The following is a 22,959-nucleotide window of genomic DNA, read 5'->3' on the forward strand; positions in this document are numbered from 1 at the left end:
CTGCAAAATCCTTTCAGTTCATTGAAAGAATTGACACCAGATATTGTTACCAACATTGTATCAGCACATGCTATATGTGAACATAAAAGGTAGTCGATGTGTTGTGGTTGAGTGAGCACATCTCAGATGAATCAATGAATTTTATAATGTACCGTTGAAATGACACAAGTAGTGTAGGAACACCACTTTCTAATGATTTGTTGAGTCATGTATGCATTGCTCAATTTCATTTTCTTCAAAAAGTTACACCATCTTGATTAGAGAAAGTTACTTTTTGTGTATAGATATGAGAACGACTAGCTCTGCCATGAAAATGAAAAAAAAAGTGCACACACTGCAAAGAGTCCGGTGTTAAATATAAAACACCGAGCTCGTTTTAAATTTCCAGAGCTCATTTATGGTGTTAGACTAACACCTCCGGTGTCGTTTCAAAGTATAAAATTGTTTCTTAATAGTTTCTTAGTTACGGTTCTTCTTGTTGATTTAGAACTTCAACAAGACGATCAAAGAATTTTTCGATAAAGACTTGATTTTTGAAAAAAGGTGCAAACACATTTACACCACAGTAACACCAGTTGGTGTGGTCTACCATTGACATTAACACCAGCAATATCAAATCAACACCATGCGGTGTCATTGTTGAATTAACACCAGCGCAGTGTCAAAAATATCACAAGATACAGTGTCAAATTAGCACCACGAAGTGCCAGGTAAACACTTTTCAACACCATCACAACATACTTTCTACACCTGTGGGTGTGGTCCTGTATTGACACTTGATCCGTGTTAGATTTATCTGACCCATGGTGTTATATCTAACACCGATGTTTTTGCAGTGCATGCATACAAAGTATATCTTTATATCTACAATCATCTCCACCTCTCTCCCTACTTTCACTCCCTCACTCTCTCTCCATAAATGAATGAATGAATAGATGAATAAATGAATGAATAGATAAACAAGTATATATATATATATATATATATATATCATAATAATAATAATAAATAAAAGTATCTACAAGCATGTACATACAGTGTGTTCAATCCTGAATGAATAGAGCTACACAAACGGACATACAGACAGACTATAGAGTGCGAGATAAAAAAGGAGTTTTATTCACTTTTATGCCCTCCGTATACTCACCCTAAACTCCGAGGAGAAAATCATTCATATACAGATCATAATGATAAATATAGTCTTACATTACGTGTATGAATCTATGAAGACAAAAAAAAAAAATGTCGAAAAAAAGATGAGAAAAAAAAAAGATCGAGGAAGCACATTCAACACTAGCTGCCAGCTTATAACGAAGATTTAAATTCTAAAGTCATCTAGTTTTGACAAAATTATGACGTCTCCTAAACAAAGCAAAACGGATTCCACCACTCTCGGCTAAATTCCAACATAATCATCGGCGAGTAACGTCATTAATCATTAATATGGCTGCTCCATCGATCGATGCTAAGTGGCGGGACGTGTGGATTTCACCGCGGAATCTATGTTGGGCAGAGTTCAAAGTACCATGCGACCAACGTGTCCAGAGCTAGCTCATTCATAAGAGTCGTGAGATGCTCGACATATGGTCGTCTGCGCTTGACGTCATTCTCCGGTAGTATGCACGACAAGACTGCTCGTCTGTCTTTCTGCCTTCCTACTCACTTCACGCTTCGACCTACTTTAGACAGTCGAGAAGAATCTGAGCGCGCACATGTAGCCTATCCGATTCATCGTCGTGATACCGGACTCACACGGGGATATGACATCAAAATGTTGAGGGATATGCCTTCATGCAGCCGCTGTGGACGTTAGATGAATATCATCGATATTCCCCGTGCAGGAATGCTAGCTACAAACTTGTCGCTTCCTAGCCGCAGGGTTCACATATTCCGTACACTTATCGCACCGCCCGCTGATATGATACCACCGCACAGATAAAAGCGTTGAAACATTTTTTTTCTGGAGACGACGCGGCCCAGCGAGTATGGACGTAACTTTGACAGCTGTCAAAACCGCCATGGTGCGACAGCGGACTCGTACGGAGTCATCTAGTTTCTCTGACTACGAGGTACCCACTGTCGAACAGGCAGGATGTCACTTTCATCGTCTTCCAGAGGAGCTTGTGGCCCGAATCTTCGGCTTCCTGCACCCAATCAATGACGGACTGCCCATGTATGCAGGGGTCTGTCGGAAATGGCGCAAGGTTCTCCAAGAAACATCAGCCCTCTGGAGGGAACTCGACATCCAGCCGGACGACTATGGCCCCAGACACTACGCAACTCTGTGCACCATCTTCACTGTGTACGGCACACACGTGCAGAAACTGACTTGGATGCCGGGCACGCGTGTCTACGAATCAGTCTTCCTCCTTATACCGAATCTCGTCTCCTTGACGGTGCTCAGACTACCAATCATATGGAACCGGGGCGTGGTCGACACGTTTGCTCCCCTGACCCGCCTCGAGGAACTTCAGATCAACGGAGCCTTTGAGCTCTGCGACGAGGACCTCATAGCTGCCGCCTGCAACTTCCCCGCGCTCCGTGATGTAACCCTCAACGCCTGCTGGCTTATCACTTACAAGGGTATCGAAGTGTTCCTCGAGGCCCTACCGAACCTGTCGCGGTGTAAGTTGAAGATCAATGCCGGACTACCCATCAGCGATATCCGCAGTGAGCAGGCCATGCTGAGGGGCAACCAACTGACGCGCCATCTGGAGGAAGGAGCTAGGACCGAAGCCATAACATCGCTCAGCCTCAGCTTCCTAGCTCTGGAGATGGACGAACTCTGGGCTGTGGTGAATGCTCTGCCCAGACTCAAGAAACTTGTCGTTTCGAATTGTGAGGTAAGGCTGAGTGTCAAACCCCTTCTCTTCCCTCCAGATGAAAGTGCAATTAACTGCTACAGCTCAGAGGTAAAGACTAAATCTAGCAGCCTAAAATGTAGGCTATTTCTGCTTATTATTGATACCTCCTATTTTGTTATGTGGGGAATAACATAAAACCTTTATGAATAATGTGTGCGTGTTCATGTTGAACTTTAGAATATACTATCTACAAGATCGAAATCAACGAAATATTCTGTATTTCAATATATTCAAAATGAAGGTGTCTGCTTGCTCTTGTAAAATGATTCATCGACCCTGCAAAGTGACAAATCAAATCCATACGATGCAAACTATATAGAACGCAGACAACGTCATCATAGGGTTTGACCTAATTTTAAAGAGCATGAAAAAAAAATGAATATCGAAATTTGATTGCATTGAAATGCATTGTCAAATTGGTTCTTAAGGTGAAAATGGATTGGCTGTCAAGCGAGGTTCGTTAAATCGTGAAGATTGTGGAAGCAGTCGAATTAAGTCATTTGAAAGCTGTTATCCATCCTTGGGGATCAACCTGTACTGATGGTATCTTATCTGCTCACATTGGCCTTAAACTGTAACAGCTGTCTGCCCAATTTGAGTCGTGCGATAGACTATCACGTGGAATTGTCAGGTTGAATGTCAGTTTATGCCGGAGTGTGCCTTTTTCCCTCCATTGACGTAAAACCGGCGTGCGCCCACGTATTTCCAACTTGCTATTTTCGTGAATTTTCCATCATGGACTATTCTTGGTGATTGGCGTAGTCTTCAAGTACTAGGCGCGCAATCGTATTTTGACTTGACGAATATCACATGTCATACAGTTGCGATGTAGAATATGCATCGAAATTACATCTTTCAGGCAGTAGACATATTCAAAATTGGTAAAAGCATATTCACTGTGTCTCCAAACTGAAAATAACATTCTTATAACTATAGGTTATTGTAGACTACAATACAGCTGTCAGATGCTACAGAGTGTATGGAGTTATAGACTATTTCCTTTTTGACGCCTTCAGACATAAACCGGCAAATCGAGTCCGGTGTTTTGATATTAATGTGGCCGCCACGGGGAGACGGGATTGTTTATTCACCGAAAGTAGATGTAATTTTCCGTCAATTTTTGGCCAGTAATATCATTTTCCTCCTTATTGTTGTTCTTACTTTTGTGTAGATTCAATCATAACCAAAGTGGTCCCTATGGTAATAGTGACGACTTACTGTCAAGCTATAATCGTTGCAATGAATCGAAGAGATCGTCACGTTAAAAACAACAACACATTATTTCTCTACACTCAAATTCCTCTAATGCACAGATACACATACACACACACATATACACAAACAGACAAAAGTAATGCATCAGAATTCTTCAGAATTCTTCAGCAAGCATACACGCATACATACACATACACACCATGCACGCATACTCACATAGGGCCTACATATGCACATGCACATACACACACACACACACACACACACACACGCACACACAGACAAATGCATCAGAATTCTTCATCGAAGTATGACTGCCTGTCACGTGAAAACAAGCCGCGACTATGTTCATAACGTAGCCGTGGCGTAATCAACAGGGGGGCATTTCATCAACGAGTTCGTCGGAGATTTCACCGACAAATTTGCTATCAGCCAATCAGACCAAGGATTTCATTAGCTTTTAACAGTTGTCAGTGTAAATCCTTGCGTCTGATTGACTGATAGCAAATTCGTCGGTGAAAACTCCGACGAACTCGTTGATGAAACGCCCCCCAGGAGTTGAATGCTGCGATATTAACATCTAACGTAGATGTGGAAAAGTTTTCAAGTTCAAGGAAGTCGATATTTGAAGTCTTTACGCAAGCATTCAGCATTTATCGTCACACAAACAAGAGCACCTTACTTATCGTTTCCCTGAGATGGTTTGGCACGAATACAATAATGATTGTAGTTTTATGGCCGATTTCTTCACATTGGTTTAAATTTCCTTATAGACTATAAGTAGTGAATTTATTCTGAAGTGCTATGCAGGACGATCAGCAAATGGCGGTGACGTGCTTCTCAGAACTTTACATTAGCCATCCTTTATAACAGCATTTGGATCAAAGTTCTCCGGAACTGGGAGACATAGCCTATAAACTAACCCGAAACAATATTTTGAGATTTTTTGGATAGCCTCCAAACCTATTCAACACTGATATTTTTAGTGTAAAATCTAACCCTTTAACGACTACTAGTATACTAATTCTCCCCGCCTCCTTTCACTTCTAATTTTCTTCTCCTCCTCCTCCATCTTATTTCCTTCTCTTTTTCTCTTCTCCTGCAGCTTGTCATCTTTTCTCTTCCTTCTCCTTTCTCTGCGTCATTCTCCAATCGTCTTTCTTCGCTATTCATTTTCCTCCACCTTTCATTCCTCCTCTTCGTTTAGCTCGTTTTACTCATCTTGAAATGCTTCTGCATTTCTCCATAGAGTGATGACGGCCATATTCGCTTTCTCGTCGTGACAAAAAAGGGGGAAATTATATAGGTATGTATATAGTCCAGTGTCTGCCTCGCAGGGATGAATCTGAAAGACAGCATCCAATTCACCCGCCGGTGCTGGACGGGGCTCGGAAGCGGTCCCCTGACATTGTCGCCTCGGCAACCTACCTCGGAGCGCATTGTGTGCTCAGTCTGGCGGAATGAGACATTTTAAGGTTTCCAGAGGGGTGTTTAACCCCGTTTCGCGTCCGAATTATGGAGATAATTGCGGGCAGCGATCACGCGCGAAATGTAGGCAGATCGGGCGAGGTGCATGGGTGGGGGTGGGACTGACAGGGATGGAAAAGGAAACGTTATACTAAACATGGATACAGAACTCGGCATACAGTTCACGTATGCACACAACACCCTTCATAACCACTGAAATGGTTTGATTTCCAAGCAATAATTTGATATTGTATAGCCTATTTCTAAATGTCGGTTTTAATAATCGCTTTAGACTTCCATCATCATTATGATATCATTGGTTCGCATTCTGATGGGATGATAAACTGCTATCTAGTAGTTACAATCCAGGTATTATAATAAAACGACAGATATTCAACACGTGCGTGTTTTTTTTTTCTTCTGCTGATATTGATTATCCATTCAACGATATACACTACACCGCAATCACCATGCACCTGTAAACTGATAAACCGTCAGGAGTTTCGGACAAAACTCTATTGCTTTCCATTCGGGAAGTATCTGCCAGCTGAGAACGAATGATTCAGCAATGCTTTCCAAATGCATATACATTTTTATTCCTTTTCAGTTACTATTCACTATATGCAAAACGATGATTATGTCATCATTAATTGGTATGTGTCACTATCATGTGCTGGAATATTAAAGAATTTGATCTATAAAAAAAAACATACCAAAGAACATGAAAGGAGGGGTTGATATTCTAGATGGTTGCATGACAGAAGACAAAACAAAAAGCACACGTAAACATTAACAGTACAAAAAACCGCGAGCCACATGCAGGAATTAGGTTAATGAGCTGTGCATACAGTTATGCGTACTGTCGTACAACTCTACGTGGCTTTCAATTTATGGTCATGCCAGCTTTCTCCCTGTATTATAATGATATTCAAACCTGTCATTATTTCAACCTACTTTGCAGAATCACCATCCCCCCCCCAAAAAAAAAAAAAAATCGTTACACCCATTTGTCAATCGTAATCTCCATAACTGTTGAATGACTCAACAGCGTAATGACCGCAAGGCCGTCTGTTGCACGCAATCATCGATTGCGATTGCACTCGACTCTTTTCCCCGCCCCCAGCACTCCCCCCCTCCCTTCCGCCTCCTCCTCTTTTTCCTTTTCTGCCATTCGTCCTTATACCTGTTATGAAATAAAACACAAACAGGCAAATGTTTGATCCACATCCGTTCTTGTTTACCCACTTCTTGTGCAAAAAAAAAAAAAACCCGGTGAAATTATTTCGAAGGCGATCGAGTAGATATATATCTCGATGCAAACACTCCGTGCTGACGCAAAGTCGACATGCTTATTAGGTTGATGTTTGGTCGGGAGTGAGGAGAGTGCAGTCTCCCCATGTAGGACACCATGGACCTACACTATGCCAAAATTCATCCATCATTTTCAATCGGTTGACAAACAAGACTTTTATTTCCATTTTGTTTTTATAGTGGGGGCATTGTGATAAAAAAATGGGTACATCATAGCAGGACTTAGAGTCCTAAAGGAGAGGTCTCATCAAGTTCGATTGCTATGTATGTTCGGTGGGTAGATTTATAGGCGAGATGTGTTACACAATGTCCCTCTCGACCATTGTGTAAACATAAACCAGTATCTCCCTGTTCCACTGGAGGAGTACATGTACAGTTTTCATATTGAAGAGACATGAGTCTTAATACGATTGCAATGTACTGTATTGATATCAATGTTATCATGATTATATGCCATAAGTGTTAGCATCGTTGTTATTCTTATTGTCATGAGTATCTTAAGATTCATAATTATATGCCATAAGTGTTAGCATCATTGTTATTCTTATTGTCATGAGTATCTTAAGATTTTGTCGATGGTAATGACAATAATGAATTTTACGGAATCTCATAGACCATCAATTTTTGTGGAATATAATCCCTATCAAGACAGTATTTAACCCTGCAAAATCTTTTGTTGCAAGTCAGAGCATTAATTACCAGTATGTCATAGAGAACTATGCTCTTCAAATCTGCACGTGTATGCTGCTTGACAGCACCCAGTCCTTACCTAGTGCCAGGAAGCCGACGTATCTGCAGTTGCTGCTGATATCATTGTTTCATGGCATTTTTGTGCGAAATCCTCTGATAATGAGCGCTAATGAACTGAAACATCAAATAACTTTATCTAACTTTTCACGCCACACGTGTTTAATGGCTTATAGAATTTGATAAAAGAACACCATGTGCTGAGTTCACACACTACATGCATGACATGGCGACCCCATGGCGAGAAACCTTTTTGAAGTTAATCTGTCTCCTGCTTGTATGCCATTATTATTGGCTGAACGTTATGCCGATTTGCCAGAATGTGATTTCAAAATTATGGTATTATGGTTTTAAATGTAACTTTTATTTTTCACTTTCAGCACAGGTGCATCCTTTTCACCCCTCTAAGGCAAACATAAGGAATACAGGCAAGCGAAGCATTAAGAGCATGGAAAAGTCTTTTTCCCCTTTTAGTTTGAAAGAATGACAATGGGTAATACTTCCTGTTGTTCAGTGGCTGTTTGCTTGTCTTTAGAGCTATCATCTATTCTATACTGATATGCTATTACACATTCTCTCTGCAGAGGCTGCATGGTGTGCGCATTCATTCGACTTCCTTGCAGAAGATAGCCGCCTTCAACCTGTGGTCAGCTTTGTTCGTCAGCATCACGGCTCCGGCACTGCGCATGCTCCATCTTGACGACGGTCTGGAATCGAACGAGCACTTGGAAGTGTTTGCCGCGAAGCTGCGTGTCCTTGAGGTAGGCCTATAACATTCCACAGCCATGGGCACAAATTGCCGTTTATGCCTGGTGTTTTTTTTTTCACCCTCTACATAAACAACGGCAGTCTTTAAAATGATTCGCTATTTCGGGATGCCTAATATATGTGGCGTGTCAGCATCCATTTCTCACTGTCGAGCGCGCAATGGTGATATTTGTACAGATGACTCATTTTTCAAATTTAAGTGCACAGTAGATATCCTCATTGTACGGCGCCAGAAGCGGATCTTATCACACCACCGAAACGCCGAACTCGAGCAGTTGTTTAGATTTAGATAAGGGTAATTGACAATCGGTAAACAAGTGCTTTAATAGGTAAATAATTCTGAATACCAGGCATACTCAAACCTCGGTGATTTATGAGGAATTACACCACAGGCTGTGGGTGACAAGGAACAGAAAAATCTTCTTGTTCCATCTCTTACGGAACTGCCTACAAAAAGATAAGCAGAATCCTGGCTAGAAAGTCCGAACACGTGTTTGTAGATGTTTAGGAATTTATAACTCTTTTCAGTGAGATTCGCGGGACATTACACCAAGGTCAGTATAATAACATTAGATAAAATCTTTATGTCGCACTTCAGTGGCAATAATAATATGTAAGCCCTTGGGTATAATACTAGCCACTTTCTGTGCTACAACAGTATACCATTAGATTTGCCTTCTTAATCGATCGTCAGTTTCCATCCATTTCATATGAGGCGAAGAGTGTCACTCAACGTGCAGGGAGAATAGATTCAATCACAAGCTATCAGCTGTAGATATAAACCCACTGTCAAAGCATTTGAAGTCACAGATGTATTCCACCATAACTCTTGTTTGAAATACTGTTCGTGGATACTGAGATTCATTGCACCCAGATATATCTCAAAATGAAAGGCGATACCTCGTCGTGAAATAAAAACAATAATTTACCTTGTTTTGTGTGTTTCCAGGTTGACGGTGGAGGTGTATTGCGGACAATCAACGTCCAAAGTAACCGCCTAGCTACCCTCCAACTCCGCAACTGCGATGTCCTGGACTCTCGGAGTTTGTACAACCTTCTGGCGGAAAACTCGACCATCGCTACACTCCTCGTCGGTAACGTAGCCGTCACTGAGATGACCATAGACTCCACGTCGTGCCCGAACCTTAGGATGGTGTGCCTTATGCACGGCTTCAGCAGCCATGTCCTCACGATCCGCTGCCCTACGCTACAGTGTCTCCACACGGAGGACGAGATGGAACTGATGTCTCTGAGACAGCTGATCGTTGCTGCGGACCACCTGAAGTACCTCTGCTTGACCGGATGTCCGGTCCTCCAGAACCTGTTGGTGCAGTGCGAGAGTCTAGACGAGTTGGAATTCAACATGTGCAGCGATGAGCGTGTGTATTTGCGTTCGTGTGTGATTCAGGCTGCACGGTTCATCGGCAGGGTTCGGCTCTTCGACTGTGCCATAGCAACGATGGTGTACTCCGCGCCCAAAATATCCATCCTCATCCTATATCGCTGCATGATTGGAGACTACACGCTCAAATCCATGTTGAACGCGTGCCCCAATATTGCGCACCTGAGCCTCGAGAAGTGCCGAACTATCAAGACCGTATCTATTCCAGAGCAGGCCTCGTTACTGCGGTATCTAAACCTGTTCGGTTGCTCACAGCTGCAGCACGTTACTGTAGACAGCGAGTGCATCCTGGCTTTGAATGTTGGACAGTGTACAGGACTGAGCCTTGTGTTCCAGGGTAAAGAGATGGATCTTTCCGACACGAAGGCGGGACTCCCTGACACTGGACCCACAACCTTCGTGCTTCCGCATGAGAACGTGAGATGGAGCCACGATGCGACGCCACACATGTTTGTGGAAGCATTATGATGTTTCTTTGCCGTGAAGATCGCCAGGTTATCTATCAAAGGCACTGTCTAAACAGTTATCAAGAGCGTATTTTTGCACTTAAATACAGCCAGACGGGGGTGCTTGTGAGCACATACCATATCAACATGTAGACGACAGCACCTACTCTGGAAACAATAGTAAATTGTACTTCCCATGGCACACTAACTCATCAAACATTGATGTGTTATGAGCTGCTCAGTGCATGAAGTTAAACTTATTATATGAGAATGACCTTTCAATCAATGCTTTAAATGTGTGTCCACCTAAAAAGAAAAAAGGGAGGGGCGGGGGAGGGCGAGGTTTTTTTTCTTTTGATTATAATAAGTCTCACAAATATATAATCAGAACAAGTAATGTCAGATTCACATACTTTACACACATTGTACAGACACACATAATTACACACACACACACACACACACACACATATATTTATATATATATATATAATATATATATATATATATGTATATAATAATAATATATATATTTATATATATCTATATATATATATATAATAATAATAATAATAATAATATATATATATATATATATATATATATATATATATATACCATCCGAACATATTGAATTATGTTCGCGTTGGAAACAATTTAAAACAGTGTATTTGCATTGGGTGCTAGCTAATCCATAATCTTGGTATGTTTTTCGCGGATCATAGGTAAAATGCACAAATTGAGTGTTTGCTCTATTGTAGGACCAACCTTCTCATTGTCGAGCGAGTTCAACACACTTGCGGTTTTCTTACGACTCATTAATTATTGTACACACCTTTGCTTGAAATACGATATGTAGGCCTATATCCGAGCCATCCTAGCCACGCATGCTGCAGAGCAAAACGTATTCCCCACCCCCCCCCCCCCCCCCCAAAAAAAAAGGTGAACAGATAAAAAGCAAAACACCCGCATTTTCGGGACGTGTGTGTGTGTGTGTGTGTGTGTGTGTGTGTGTGTGTGTGTGTGTTGTATCTGTGTCTGTTTGTTTGTCTGTCCGTCTGTGAGAGCGTGAGTGACTAGGCATTGGTGCCGTCTGTTTAATGCTTATCGCACGAGAAGCTATGTTAGCACATCTAAAAGATTTGTCAACCTCATCCAAAAGCGCACAACATTGAGAGCCGGATTTACACGACGAGCAGCAATAATCTAAATCAGTAGATGTTGGTGATACTCCGCGCGGAGAGACATTTATGAACACCGAATGATTATTTTGATGACAGTTTAAAATAGCATTTTGCATTGGAGCGTAACCTCGCGCGCACAAGAGAATAATAGTGAGTGGTTGGGATTACAACGACGTGGCGCTTATGAAATGACGTCAGCAGAGTGCTATTTCTAGGAAATGACGAACAGGTGTCAACAACTGTTCTGAATCCTCAAACGGTAAACAAAATCTACACGCAAGTCATGCACTCGTCGATGGTATTATGCACTCGCCACTTTTAGACACGCACACATTGACAATCGAGGGACCAAAATATGCGCTTTTTTTTTATTTGTTCGTGGAGTGCAATGCGATTTCAGATGTTCAGTGTGGACGCATTTGGGAAGTGCTGACGTGTTTGGTTAGAAGTCTCATCTTATGACTAATGTTATTGCGGTTTTTCCTTCCGTCAATGCAATCGCTCTGGAACTCAAATCATGATAAATGCAAATCGTAGAGTACTTTGTAAGATTTGATCCTTCTGTATGATAAACAAAAATATATTATTTTTGATAGACTAGTATTCTGCTTGTTTTCCTTGATGACAGCAAATAATTACGGAATTGAACGTTTGAGAAATAAAGAAAAGCGTTTTATAAACAAATGTGTTTACTGCTAATGGCTTGATTGACTATTTATTCATATTAATTCTGGAGACAAATTGTAATATCATGCTCTGTCATTAATAGAGGGTAATTTCAGATATTGTTGTTGGACAAAATCATGTTTCCAATATACTAGTACACCGTAATAAAGCAAAGACCAAACTATCAACCAGGGCCCTGTTTTATGAAGAGTTAAAATTGATTATATAGTTGATTTCAACTGTAAGTCTATGGCAGCCTGTGTAGTAAGGATATTTATAATCGATTTTATCTTTTGATAAAACGGGGCCCAGGCTACACAATGCAGACAAAGACAATATAGCTTATCTGTGTCTCTCCCTCTGTGTATATATGTAGGTATATTTTCATGTCTACACACGCACACACAATATATATATATATGTATATATATATATATATATATATATATATATATATATATATATATATATACATGTGTATATATGGAGGTATATTTTCATTTCTACACATGCACACACACACACATATATATATATATATATATATACATATATTTATATATGTGTGTGTGTGTGTGTTCCTATAGCTGGATAGATGTAGATGAAGATACATAATTATGTAAATGGTACAGCCTACACACTGCTCTGCTGATTTAACAAAGTTATCTTTATGACTATTCTGTATTGGATGTGGGGGGAAAATGTATATACATTGCATATTAGTGTACCATTTCATCACCTGCACATGATGCTGTGTACCATCTGGCCTCTTTCCAGGTCATATAATGCTGGTTAAGCTCTCAGCTTTAGTAAAATGATCCCTAAGAGCTTGTGGAAAATGAAATCCATGCCTTGAAAACTATGGGGACCTTCTTTCTGGAAGAGATATTAAACCACGCACCAGTCGGCACCCCGGAGTTGGCACTACCACTACAACTACCATAATTACTACAGTGGAAACTCGATATAAGATCTGATATTACAAAATACCTCACACAACAAACAAATTATTCCGGTCCCAATGAATCTATTTCTTTTGTTTTGTATTGTTTGGTGTTTCTTTTCACTACTGATATAACAAAATATCTGATATAAAGAACAAATTGTTTTGGTCCAAAGGATCTCATTATACTGAGTTTTCAGTGTACAATCAACCTCAATACAGCAAGACCAACATTACCACAAACATCACCATCTCAATCACTTGGAGAGTTTGATTGTAAAACATATTAAGCGCCATTTTCAAACGCTGTAATGCAAGTCCATCATCAGATAGAACAAAATAAACCTTCCCAATGATACATCACTTGTTGCATAACAAGGAATATTCTTGAATTTATGACTAAAAATATCCCATATTCTATCATCTTCTGGATTTCGTAGCAGATTTAATTGCAAATATCTCAAATTGACAAGAATGGAGTTAAGTCGTTTTGCAATCAGACTTTTCACTCATTTTATCTCGCATCCGTCACTGCCTCTACTGGCATGGCACAACTAACACCAACCCGTAATAGAATCATATCATCTAAATGTGACAACACAGCATCATCAGAACATCCATCACCACCACTGGCACCATTGGTCAACACCGCCATTACAAGCTACTGCCCCCACAGAATACGATAAACAAGCAGTCATGTCGTGTGAGGGGGACCAGATCTTTATTTGTTCCCGAATTGCATAGGCCGGGCTCGAACGGTTTTAAAGTAGCATCAATCTGCACGTTGCTGCATCATTACACTGTTCTCCTCTGCGCGGAGTTCCAGCGAAACGTCTCAAACAGACCACTGCTCTTCTCAACGGGAGCCGTATCTAGATGAAGTCCCATATAGCACTTTGTAATAAAGCTTTGCAGCAGAGTTATCTGTGAGTATCTATATATCATTCTTTTTGAAGCGTTTTTTTTTTTAACTTTCTTCTTTTTTAAAGGTAGTTATGTTCCATGGAGGGAAAAAAAAAGTAAAGGCTGGAGGGATACTAAATGACAACCCAATGACAAATAAAGCCTCCATACATTACAAAAAAACACATGGTGATGATCAGTTAATGAGGCCAATTTGCACAAAGTAAAACAATTTACAGTACAAAAATTAACACAAACTCGAGACACCAAGCGTGTTTTTCAGACAATTGTTAATCTTATCATTCGAAACTGTGACATACACATGAAATCTCCGACACTGCATGATTTCAAGGCAATGGAGTCGTGAAATTTACAAAAATTTGGAGTTACAATTCTCGACAAATTAACTACCAGTCTTTGGGTGTTCCAATACTTTATTGAAAGCCAGCACCTTTTCCCTCCAACAGTTCCACACATCACGAAAAGATAAATGAAAACGATATATAAACATTACATGTTTCTGCTTTGCCATAACATAATGTATCTGCTTTACTTACCACCACCACCTTTTGAAGAAAAGTACTTGATGGTGAACAAAGTAGTGCAACTGCAGAGAGCCAAACCGAAGAAAAAAAATCAGTTCCTCCTAAAATCCCACCAGGAAATGCCTCACGTGAGAATTATATCGGTTTGGTGGCTCCAGTATGTACACATGTGAATAAAATCATCTAGCTATATGACTACGTCTGGACAAAATAGAGTCTAATATGTTAGGTGAACAGATGTGAATCTTAGTGCGACACAAAGAAGGATTGCATGCAATTTGGGATTAACCGTTACGGTTGAAATCACATGCTATACAAACAGAAGGGGGGCATTTACAATGTTCCCCATTTACAAATCTACGACAGCGGTGTAATGTTCTATCCGACTAGAACTATCCAGATTACATTTATTCCCCCTTTTTCTACTCTTTGTCCTCTCAAGACTGAAGTGGATATTATCCGTAGTTTAATACGTACTACAAGTGTGCTAAATGCCCTCTAGATATGCACTGTCGACATGCTGAAGAAAGTGACTGAATAAAAAGAGAAAGAGAAAAAAAAAAATCACATTCCAGCTTCAGTGATCACCATTTATTAGTTGTCATGAACTATCCCCTATTACGTGACGGTGGCAAATGCATTCAACTTTTCCACCATCCGCAGCTGAGAATTCCACCCCGATTCCCGGAGGGGGGGGGGGGGGGGGGGGCTTTCCTCTATAAAAGCTGCAGGATTGTGACCAAATAGGGCTGATCCATTCTCCTCATCAGACAAGAAGAGAATACCACCTCCACCACTCTGAAACAACATCTGGATGGTTCAGAACTTCCGTCTGCAACCTGCATCGAACAGCAATCCTAAACTATCACGCTTCGATACATGACAAACCATTCACAACTTCCAAGTGTCACTCCTCGCACAGTAGCATGTTGGATTATTTTTCAGCACATATGAGAGGACAACTTTGAACTAGGACTTTACACAGAGAATGCGGTACTTTCCAATATACTCAGACCATCACATATAAATATGCTACTCGAGAAAGCAAGAAAGAAATCAAATTCTATCACACAAGCTACATTAAAAAAAGAAGAAGAAAAGATCAGTTATGACTACCTGGAAGCATTCCATATCCATACACATTATTCATCTGTCTTTGTATACGAAACAAATCAACTATACAATTAAAGGTCTTTGTAAAACATTTGTGATTTTTCAACACCATACCTACAAAAAAACAACCAAACTTTACAGGAATCACAAAAATAAAATATGCAAACATGACAAATTCATGACAACACAGGTAATCCACAATGAATCAAAAGAACTCACAATATTAAAGTATTCCGTAGTTATCCTAACCCATTAAATGGTTCAGATGTGATGGGAGAGCCCCACCCTGGGCTCCTCTGAAAATTTGCAATTTCATCAGTTCAATTTTATTTTATTCCTTTTCTCCAAAAACTGTGCAATTACAGTGAATTGGGTAATTCCATCACAATATTGCAGACTATAGAAAATATCTTGAAAATATACAAAAATATGTTTGAAACAAGTCTCCATTCACGTCAGAAGCTTCCAATCAGAGCATGTATCAGCGACGTTCTCGGGTCAATTACGATATACTGATGGCGCCTAGAGTCACCACGATCTTGTGAAGACTGATGATTCCTAATCTACCATCACCACACAGACCCATGGGAGAGTCAGAGTCAGTTAAAAACAAATCCTTAGCAACAGTCTGCCATAAGGTGTGACTCCTTGAAATGAGGCTAATCAGTAGATCAAGCAAAAAAAAAAAAAAAAAAAATTCACAGTTTTTCTATCCAACGCCACATCATTCAAAATTTTCACAAGAAGCGGACAGTGCGCAACAGCCATGCTCGTATTTGGTTTGGAGAAAAAAAAAGAAAGAATAACCAAGACAGGTTTTAGGCATATCTAACTGCCTATCACTTGCCAAGAACATTCAAAATCAAGATTTTCCTAATTGTTAGAGCAGCTCCTAAGTGATAAGACATAGTGCTTTCATCATTGTCACAACATATCTTTATCAAAGCGTGTCTCTCGAGTTCTGTATTGTAAATGACTTTGGCCACAAATTGGTGCCCCTTCAGCGAGCTATCACAGTGCCTGATTTCATCGATCACGAACAAGGCACAATTTGGCATGTTTTGGTTGACATATCATTGATGTGCAAATTACCTTAGCTACCATGGTACATGGGCTGCCAAAACCTGCGATCCATTCAATCATCTGAATGTAATTTCAACAGAAAAAAAAAGAACAGTTCATTTACAGGGTTCCCACAGCGACAACTTCAAATTTCCATCTAAGACCATCTTTTAAACAATATCAACAATACTTGTTGTTCTCCTATATGATATACCAACCACTACGGCAATGCTGTGTAGAAGTTGCAAAACAGCCAGGGAAAATAATGAACATATGTCTTAAAGGTATTTACACTTGTTGACAGTACATAGGAACAATGGTTGGTTATCTATGATGCATAATTTCTATCTAAATGAAAGAAAAAATAAGAACAACAGCCAGACCTACACACTATTTAGACTCTTGAAACAACCTTTTACTTTGCAAAGACCACCACACATGCTAGTTTTTCCTTTCAATCTCATTTGCAATTTTGAGTTTTTTTTTAAGGTCAAGCAAAGCGTAACTTCCTTTGAAAGCCTGGAGAGCGAATAGATCCCCAGAAGCTCCAAGAAACACACAGCAAAAACAATCCACAAGGAAAAGAAAGAATCAGTAAAAGGAAATAATGCCTTTCTAATGTAATCGATGACACCGATATTCACAGGCTCAGTGGCTCCAGCCAGCCTGTGCATACGATGTATGGGCAGAGAAACTGACGGAGGATTTATACACGAAAGGAGGAAAGGGGATGAAAAGAAAGAACTTAATCAATTGCTGTAATCTGACAAGACACAAATTAGCATAGAATAGTCATGTGACCTTCACAATAATAAAAAAAAAAAAATACACTGCCTATTTGATTATTGCGTCTTCACAAACGTTTCCAGTCACATCAAATATATTCCATGATGAGTTTTTACAGTTTTACTATTTTTTTGTTTTGTTTTTGGTGTGGCTTCAAAAATTCATGATTGAAAAAAAAAATAAATAAAAAACTGAACAAAAAAAAAAAAATAATTTTCGTCTTTCCCTCTATAAAATACCATCTCCCAGTTAGTTGGAGCTCTCTGCTTCTTTCTTTCTTTCTTTCTTTTGTTTTGTCAATTCCTCACTACTGAACAGTGTAAGAGATAGAGAGATGCCAGGCCGGTTCTCAGAGCTCGCTCTGTCCATAGAGGGCTGAGGAGAAGGACAAGTAGTCGAGGGCTCCTGGCTCGGCGTTGGGACCCTTGTAGGGGGCCATGCGGGCGATGCAGTACTCGGCCTGCTCGGGGGGAAGCTCGCGGCGGAGTTCTTCTGCCAGGATGTAAGGCTGTACGGAGAGACAAGAGGTTACCAGACAAACTTCTGAACAAAAAAATTATTTCAACAAAAACGTCAAACTAAACTAGTGCAATATTTGCAGGAAAAAGGGATGTAAATGAGAATTTCTGTCAAAGCAGGTGCAGTCACAGTACATGGAAACTATACCGAATATTAATTGCTTTATATTGTTTGGGCAGTGTGACCACAAGCTTCTTCAGACGTTACCAGCAAAACTTCCCGCAAAACTTCCTACACGCACCTAAGAAAGTTTCTCACTTCACGCGAAACTATGCCTAGTTTTGTATAGTGTGACTGCACGGGTGAAATTTTGAGATGCTTGAGACATGACAGTCAATCAATTCATGCTGTTTACAAATGATGTGTACTCTTTTCTGTGCTGTTGCTAATTGTAATTTTACCATTTTAGCCTTCCAGCTCATTGCTGAGTTGGAAATCTATGCTAAGAAAGCTGACAAAGTTGTGCGAATAGAACTAGAATGGCTAAAGCATCTAAAAAAAATTATTATATATATATATATATATATCAAATCCCATCTGATCCTTCCAGCTAGAAGTGGGGTGGGTAAGAAATCTATTACATAGTGTGACAAAGTTTTGAGAAGGCCCACTTTCAAACTTGTTCTCAAAAAATCAACTGAATATGGAGAATAAAGTCCCTTTAGGCGTCAAGCTTGGGCCCCTGGGCGGTGCAAAGGGGAAAGAGATTTAGCAAGTATCCCCACCTTGTTGTTGGCCAGGACCTTGAAGGAGTCAACCACCTGCTCGACGGTGTCGGCGTCGCTCAGCTCCCTGGTCATGAAGTCCAGGTACGCCTGGAAGGTGACCTGGCCCATGTTGTTGGGATCCACGATGGCCATGATGCGCTGGAACTCGGCGTCGCCCTGCGGAGTCTCCCGCAGGTCGTAGCCCAGGGACACCAGGCAGGAGCGGAACTCCTTGGGCTCCAGGCGCTGGGTGTGGTTCTGGGGAATGGAAGCAGAGGAGATGGGTAAGTTTGCCTCGATGATGACACAAACCATGCACTCAGGGAGAAGTGCTGTGGCAAAGAGGACTTGGCTCTAGCCAGTAAAATAATTTCATTTTTTTTGCCACATACGTATGACGATTGACCTAGTAAAATTGGCAAGTTTTTGTAGGGGAGGGGGTAGGAGGGTTTCTATTTTCCTGAAACAATTATCCCTCACAACCACTCGTAGTTAACATTGCACTCTAGGTAGAACTGCGGTCATACCGTAAGAAAGATTAGTCAATAACATTGCAGTGATTTCAATCATTTGCCCAAAAAACAGCACACTCCAATTTCAAGCTGATTACTTGTCAGTGGTCAGACATGGCAATATAATGACTTTGTAGTTTAACACATCATTATCGCATGATGTCTGCAGAAAGATCCTTAGTATGAGAGTTCAAATGCTAAAACAAACACACACACACACACACACACAAAAGAATTTAAAAAAAAATCAATAAGGTCTGGCAGAACAGGCAGACGAATGTCACTGCTTCCATGCAACCAATCAAAAATATATTTTCTATGGTTTTCTCCCCTACACCTTGGAAGTCTACTTGCTTGCTTTTGCCAGATACCATCAATAATGCCAATAAAATCAGGGCTACAAACATTTCTTAACATCAAAGAGGTTTCCAAAGCACTATGAAAGAGATGCTCATATGCTACATGTACCTTAAAAGGCACCAATCATTTTCAAATTAGGGAGGCAGGATATGAACAATAGTATTTCATTTGTGACTGCCCAGCTCAAAACCCACAAAAAGTAGGCCAAAATGAATTTCCACTTTTCTACAGTTTAAAATGATATGTAACTTATTAAACTTGGACCATTCCAACCCATTCAAAAAGTGATTGAAATAAGAAAGAGAAATGTGCAATTTCACAGAAAAGGGAGAAGAAAGGATTTAAATATGAGGGTCACTGAGACGTGCTGTGCAGAAGCAACAATGAATGTTGTATTTCATAGTGAAAGCAGAGCCTGTCCAAAAAAAATATGATCCAGAAACACTACTAATATCTCAATCATGGTTTTGACAGTATGTAGAGATAAAGATTACCCTCCTGTGTGAGACAGGAAACTTTAGAAATTTGAGTCAGTCAACCCAAATAACATATTTGGTCTATTACAGGCAATCCTAATCTGCGACTTTCTGTGGGTTTTGAGCTGGATTTTTACATCTGTTTTCAGGGAGCTTTACAGAAAAAGAGAGAGAGAGACTAGGCAGGTCTGTGAACAGAGACTGATGTAACTCTCTTACCTTGTCAAAGTGGTTAAAAGATGCCCTGAACTCCTTCAGCTGCTCCTCCGTGATCCCCATGGAGTCGCGGGTCAGGATGTTGTTCTCGATCTCGTTGATGTACCTGCGGATGGCGGTTAGCAGCTGCTCCCAGCCCACGCGGATCGTCTGGCAAGGAAGGAAGCAAGAGGTCAGTGCAAGTAAAATCACATTGCCAAGTGAAAGCCTCACCTCTTGCAGAGCATTTACTTTCTATCACATCATGCTACTAGCACATGTATGCATGACACATAATACTGCCCTTGTTGCCTTTGATCTTCCAACTTTTTGTATGCTTGCTTTGCTTTATTTTTTTTTTTCCTCAAAAGGGTGGGGTAATGGGTTGTATGTGATAAAGCTTTACACTATCTTACACTGTCTCACTGCCATGAACACTTCCATCCATCTTATTTGTACAACTCAGAATGTGGCAAAGGTTTGTTACACCTCCCCTCTCCTAGTTTCAAAGATAAGGCCCACATGGTACAAAACGTAGGCAATTCGTATTGGTGATGTTTCACAGCACAGAACCACATGAGCAACACTTCTCCTTCAGCATATGGAAAGGGCATGGGATGAAATAGGAAGCTCGCTAAGACAATGCAACTGTCAATGCCGAGAAAACAAATGGCAGAACATGGAGGTGAATGACTGCAAGTAAAGGGGGCGAGGAGGAGGGGTTGGTGGATGGGTGCAAAATTCTGACAGGACTAACCCGCACAGAGTGGTACCATGTCTCAATAAGATACAGTCTCATGTCACAGGCGAGACGGTGAAAGGGAAGAGATTGCACATGGGTCATGCTTACAACGCAAATACCGCCCCATGTTTAACACGATTTCATGAGTTGAACAAATTAAGATTAATACATTGGCAAAAGTTTCATCCAAATCAGAACTAAAATAAGAAATTACAAGATATTAAAGTCAATGTTTTTGACAAAGAAGAAGATGATGAGGAAGAAGCAGACAAAGAAGGAGGAGATGAAAAAGACAAGAAGAGGATGAAGATGGAAAGGTAATAAGGGAGACCCACCTCCATGGTGTAACGTGTGTGGGGGTTCTCAAAGATCATGGCCTCCTGCACAGACTTGTTGATGCTCTCCAGCTCATCCATGTTACCCTTGTACTGCAGCACGTTGACTTCGTAGTCCTGGAGGGTCGTCAGCTGTGTCTCCAGGGGCACGTTGACGCCGATGGCGATGTCCATGGTGGACTGCATCTGCCGCTCGATCCAGGGCGCCACCTGGTTGGCCTTGTTGGCGAAGAGCACGCGAAGACGCTCGTGCGCTGGCCGGGGGAGAGAGTCAAGGAGTGGTGTGCGGCTGGCAAAGTAGTGTAGGAGATTGTAGGAGCTTTGACCCGAATCAGGCCGGGCCTTTTTTGGCTATGCTAAAACCGCAAGGGGGGTGGAATGAGGGGGGGGGGGGGGCAGAATTCGCCCCACCCCCATCTTTTCTACCAGTTATCTTGAAATTAATCAATGAAAGTGATTAATTGTAAAAAATAATCAGGTTTTTATGACTTTCATGGCAGAGTACTGTTTTCCATAGGAAATGTACACAAAATCACAAAATTGTGCCCATTTTGGGGTGACATGCCGTCACAAAAATGGGCGTGGCTTTGCAAAAGTACCCACGGATGTTGCGAATTCGGTCTCAAAAGTTGCACGAGACTTGAACAAAGAAAGTCAAAAAGCCTAGTGATGAGGTCTTCTCGCATTACAGAATTATAGCACGAAACATCGAGGGGGGGGGGGGGGAGGGGAGGAGCAGCCAGCCGTTTTAGGGTTAACACATAAATCTAGAAAATGTGTGCCAGTGGCGGGGAGTGCAAGTGAATGCTTGCTGTCTTGCCACTACAGCCTACAGCAGACCCGGACACTATCGACTTAGTGCATCTCACCTGTTTGGCTGAGGTCATGCCTTATTTGCACAATGAGTCAGCATTAGATGAATTCTGAATTTAATGTTTCGAGGATCTCAGATACCAGTACTTTATTTAATTTCAGCCACTCTGTATAGTCTCCAACAGGTTGAACATTTGCTATGCAGACTGAATTTCTATGCAGACTGAATTTTTATGCACTATGACTTTCAATGCAGCTTGCAAACACACAACTGACCTATAGCACTATATAAAGTGTACACCCTTACAGTTCAAACACGAATATCCTCCAATTTTTAGATCTATCAACTCAGTCATCTTATATTCACAGTAACTCAAGAATTTTAAAGTCTTTAAGTATCTCAAATCATCAATAGCCTTTTTGTCATTGCTGTGCGGGTCGCAGCAAAACTTTCTCTCTATAGGGAAAACTCCACTAATATCTACAGAAGACAATGAAAAGCTCTTAGATCAATTGTCATCTCTACTTGCTCATAGCCTAAAAGTTGGTCTCTGATGCCCAATAGCATCATGCTTACACGTACCTTTATCCCACGCGCAGAGGCCCTTGACTACTTAGCAAAATGAACTGAACAAAGTGTACTGAATCGTAATGTGCCAGATGTGGAGCGTTCAAGTGCTCCGTGGAGAAAGTGTATGTCACAAGTTATTTTAGAGGGGGTCACACATTTTGCAGCAACAGGGTAATTCACCTGGCACACTTTGACTACTTACAGATGTCCCAAACAAAGAGAATGAACTCTTTGCATTGTGACGTATGTGCATGTGACGTGCATTCTTCACATGCCAACTTCTGGCACACTTTTGGTACCCTTTCGG

At 40.9% G+C, this 22,959-nt stretch overlaps 2 protein-coding genes across 5 annotated transcripts in view; one reads left to right on the forward strand and one right to left on the reverse strand.

The window, feature by feature from the left end:
* The first annotated feature begins 1,632 nt into the window (after positions 1-1,632).
* On the forward strand, positions 1,633-10,515 carry LOC139736605 (uncharacterized). Its single transcript, XM_071647352.1, has 3 exons — positions 1,633-2,843; positions 8,189-8,365; positions 9,322-10,515. The coding sequence occupies exons 1-3, from the start codon at positions 1,986-1,988 to the stop codon at positions 10,240-10,242; spliced, it is 1,956 nt and encodes a 651-aa protein (XP_071503453.1). The 5' UTR covers positions 1,633-1,985; the 3' UTR covers positions 10,243-10,515.
* A 3,200-nt stretch (positions 10,516-13,715) lies between these two features.
* The window catches only part of LOC139736595 (alpha-actinin-like), an 81,469-nt gene continuing 72,225 nt past the window's right edge, over positions 13,716-22,959 (reverse strand). For 3 of the 4 annotated variants that reach the window (XM_071647340.1, XM_071647342.1, XM_071647341.1), the window contains exons 19-22: positions 21,269-21,522; positions 20,216-20,362; positions 18,667-18,906; positions 13,716-17,930 (exon numbers count right to left, since the gene is read on the reverse strand). In XM_071647340.1, the coding sequence (XP_071503441.1) occupies positions 17,772-17,930; positions 18,667-18,906; positions 20,216-20,362; positions 21,269-21,522 (800 nt within the window). In that variant the 3' untranslated portion in view covers positions 13,716-17,771. The remainder of the gene's footprint in view (positions 17,931-18,666; positions 18,907-20,215; positions 20,363-21,268; positions 21,523-22,959) is intronic. The other variant, XR_011711267.1, reaches the window with a different exon arrangement.

This window comes from Diadema antillarum, unplaced genomic scaffold (assembly GCF_040938485.1).
Source record: "Diadema antillarum isolate AM-2024a unplaced genomic scaffold, OU_Dant_1.0 seq00000657_RagTag, whole genome shotgun sequence".
Lineage (NCBI taxonomy): Eukaryota > Metazoa > Echinodermata > Echinoidea > Diadematoida > Diadematidae > Diadema > Diadema antillarum.

Excerpts from the sequence above, each read along its gene's own strand:
- LOC139736605 (XM_071647352.1), top strand. The coding sequence starts at position 1,986 with ATGGACGTAACTTTGACAGCTGTCAAAACCGCCATGGTGCGACAGCGG. Across the intron at positions 2,844-8,188 it reads TTGTCGTTTCGAATTGTGAG|AGGCTGCATGGTGTGCGCAT; the intron begins GTAAGGCTGAGT and ends TTCTCTCTGCAG. Across the intron at positions 8,366-9,321 it reads CGAAGCTGCGTGTCCTTGAG|GTTGACGGTGGAGGTGTATT; the intron begins GTAGGCCTATAA and ends GTGTGTTTCCAG.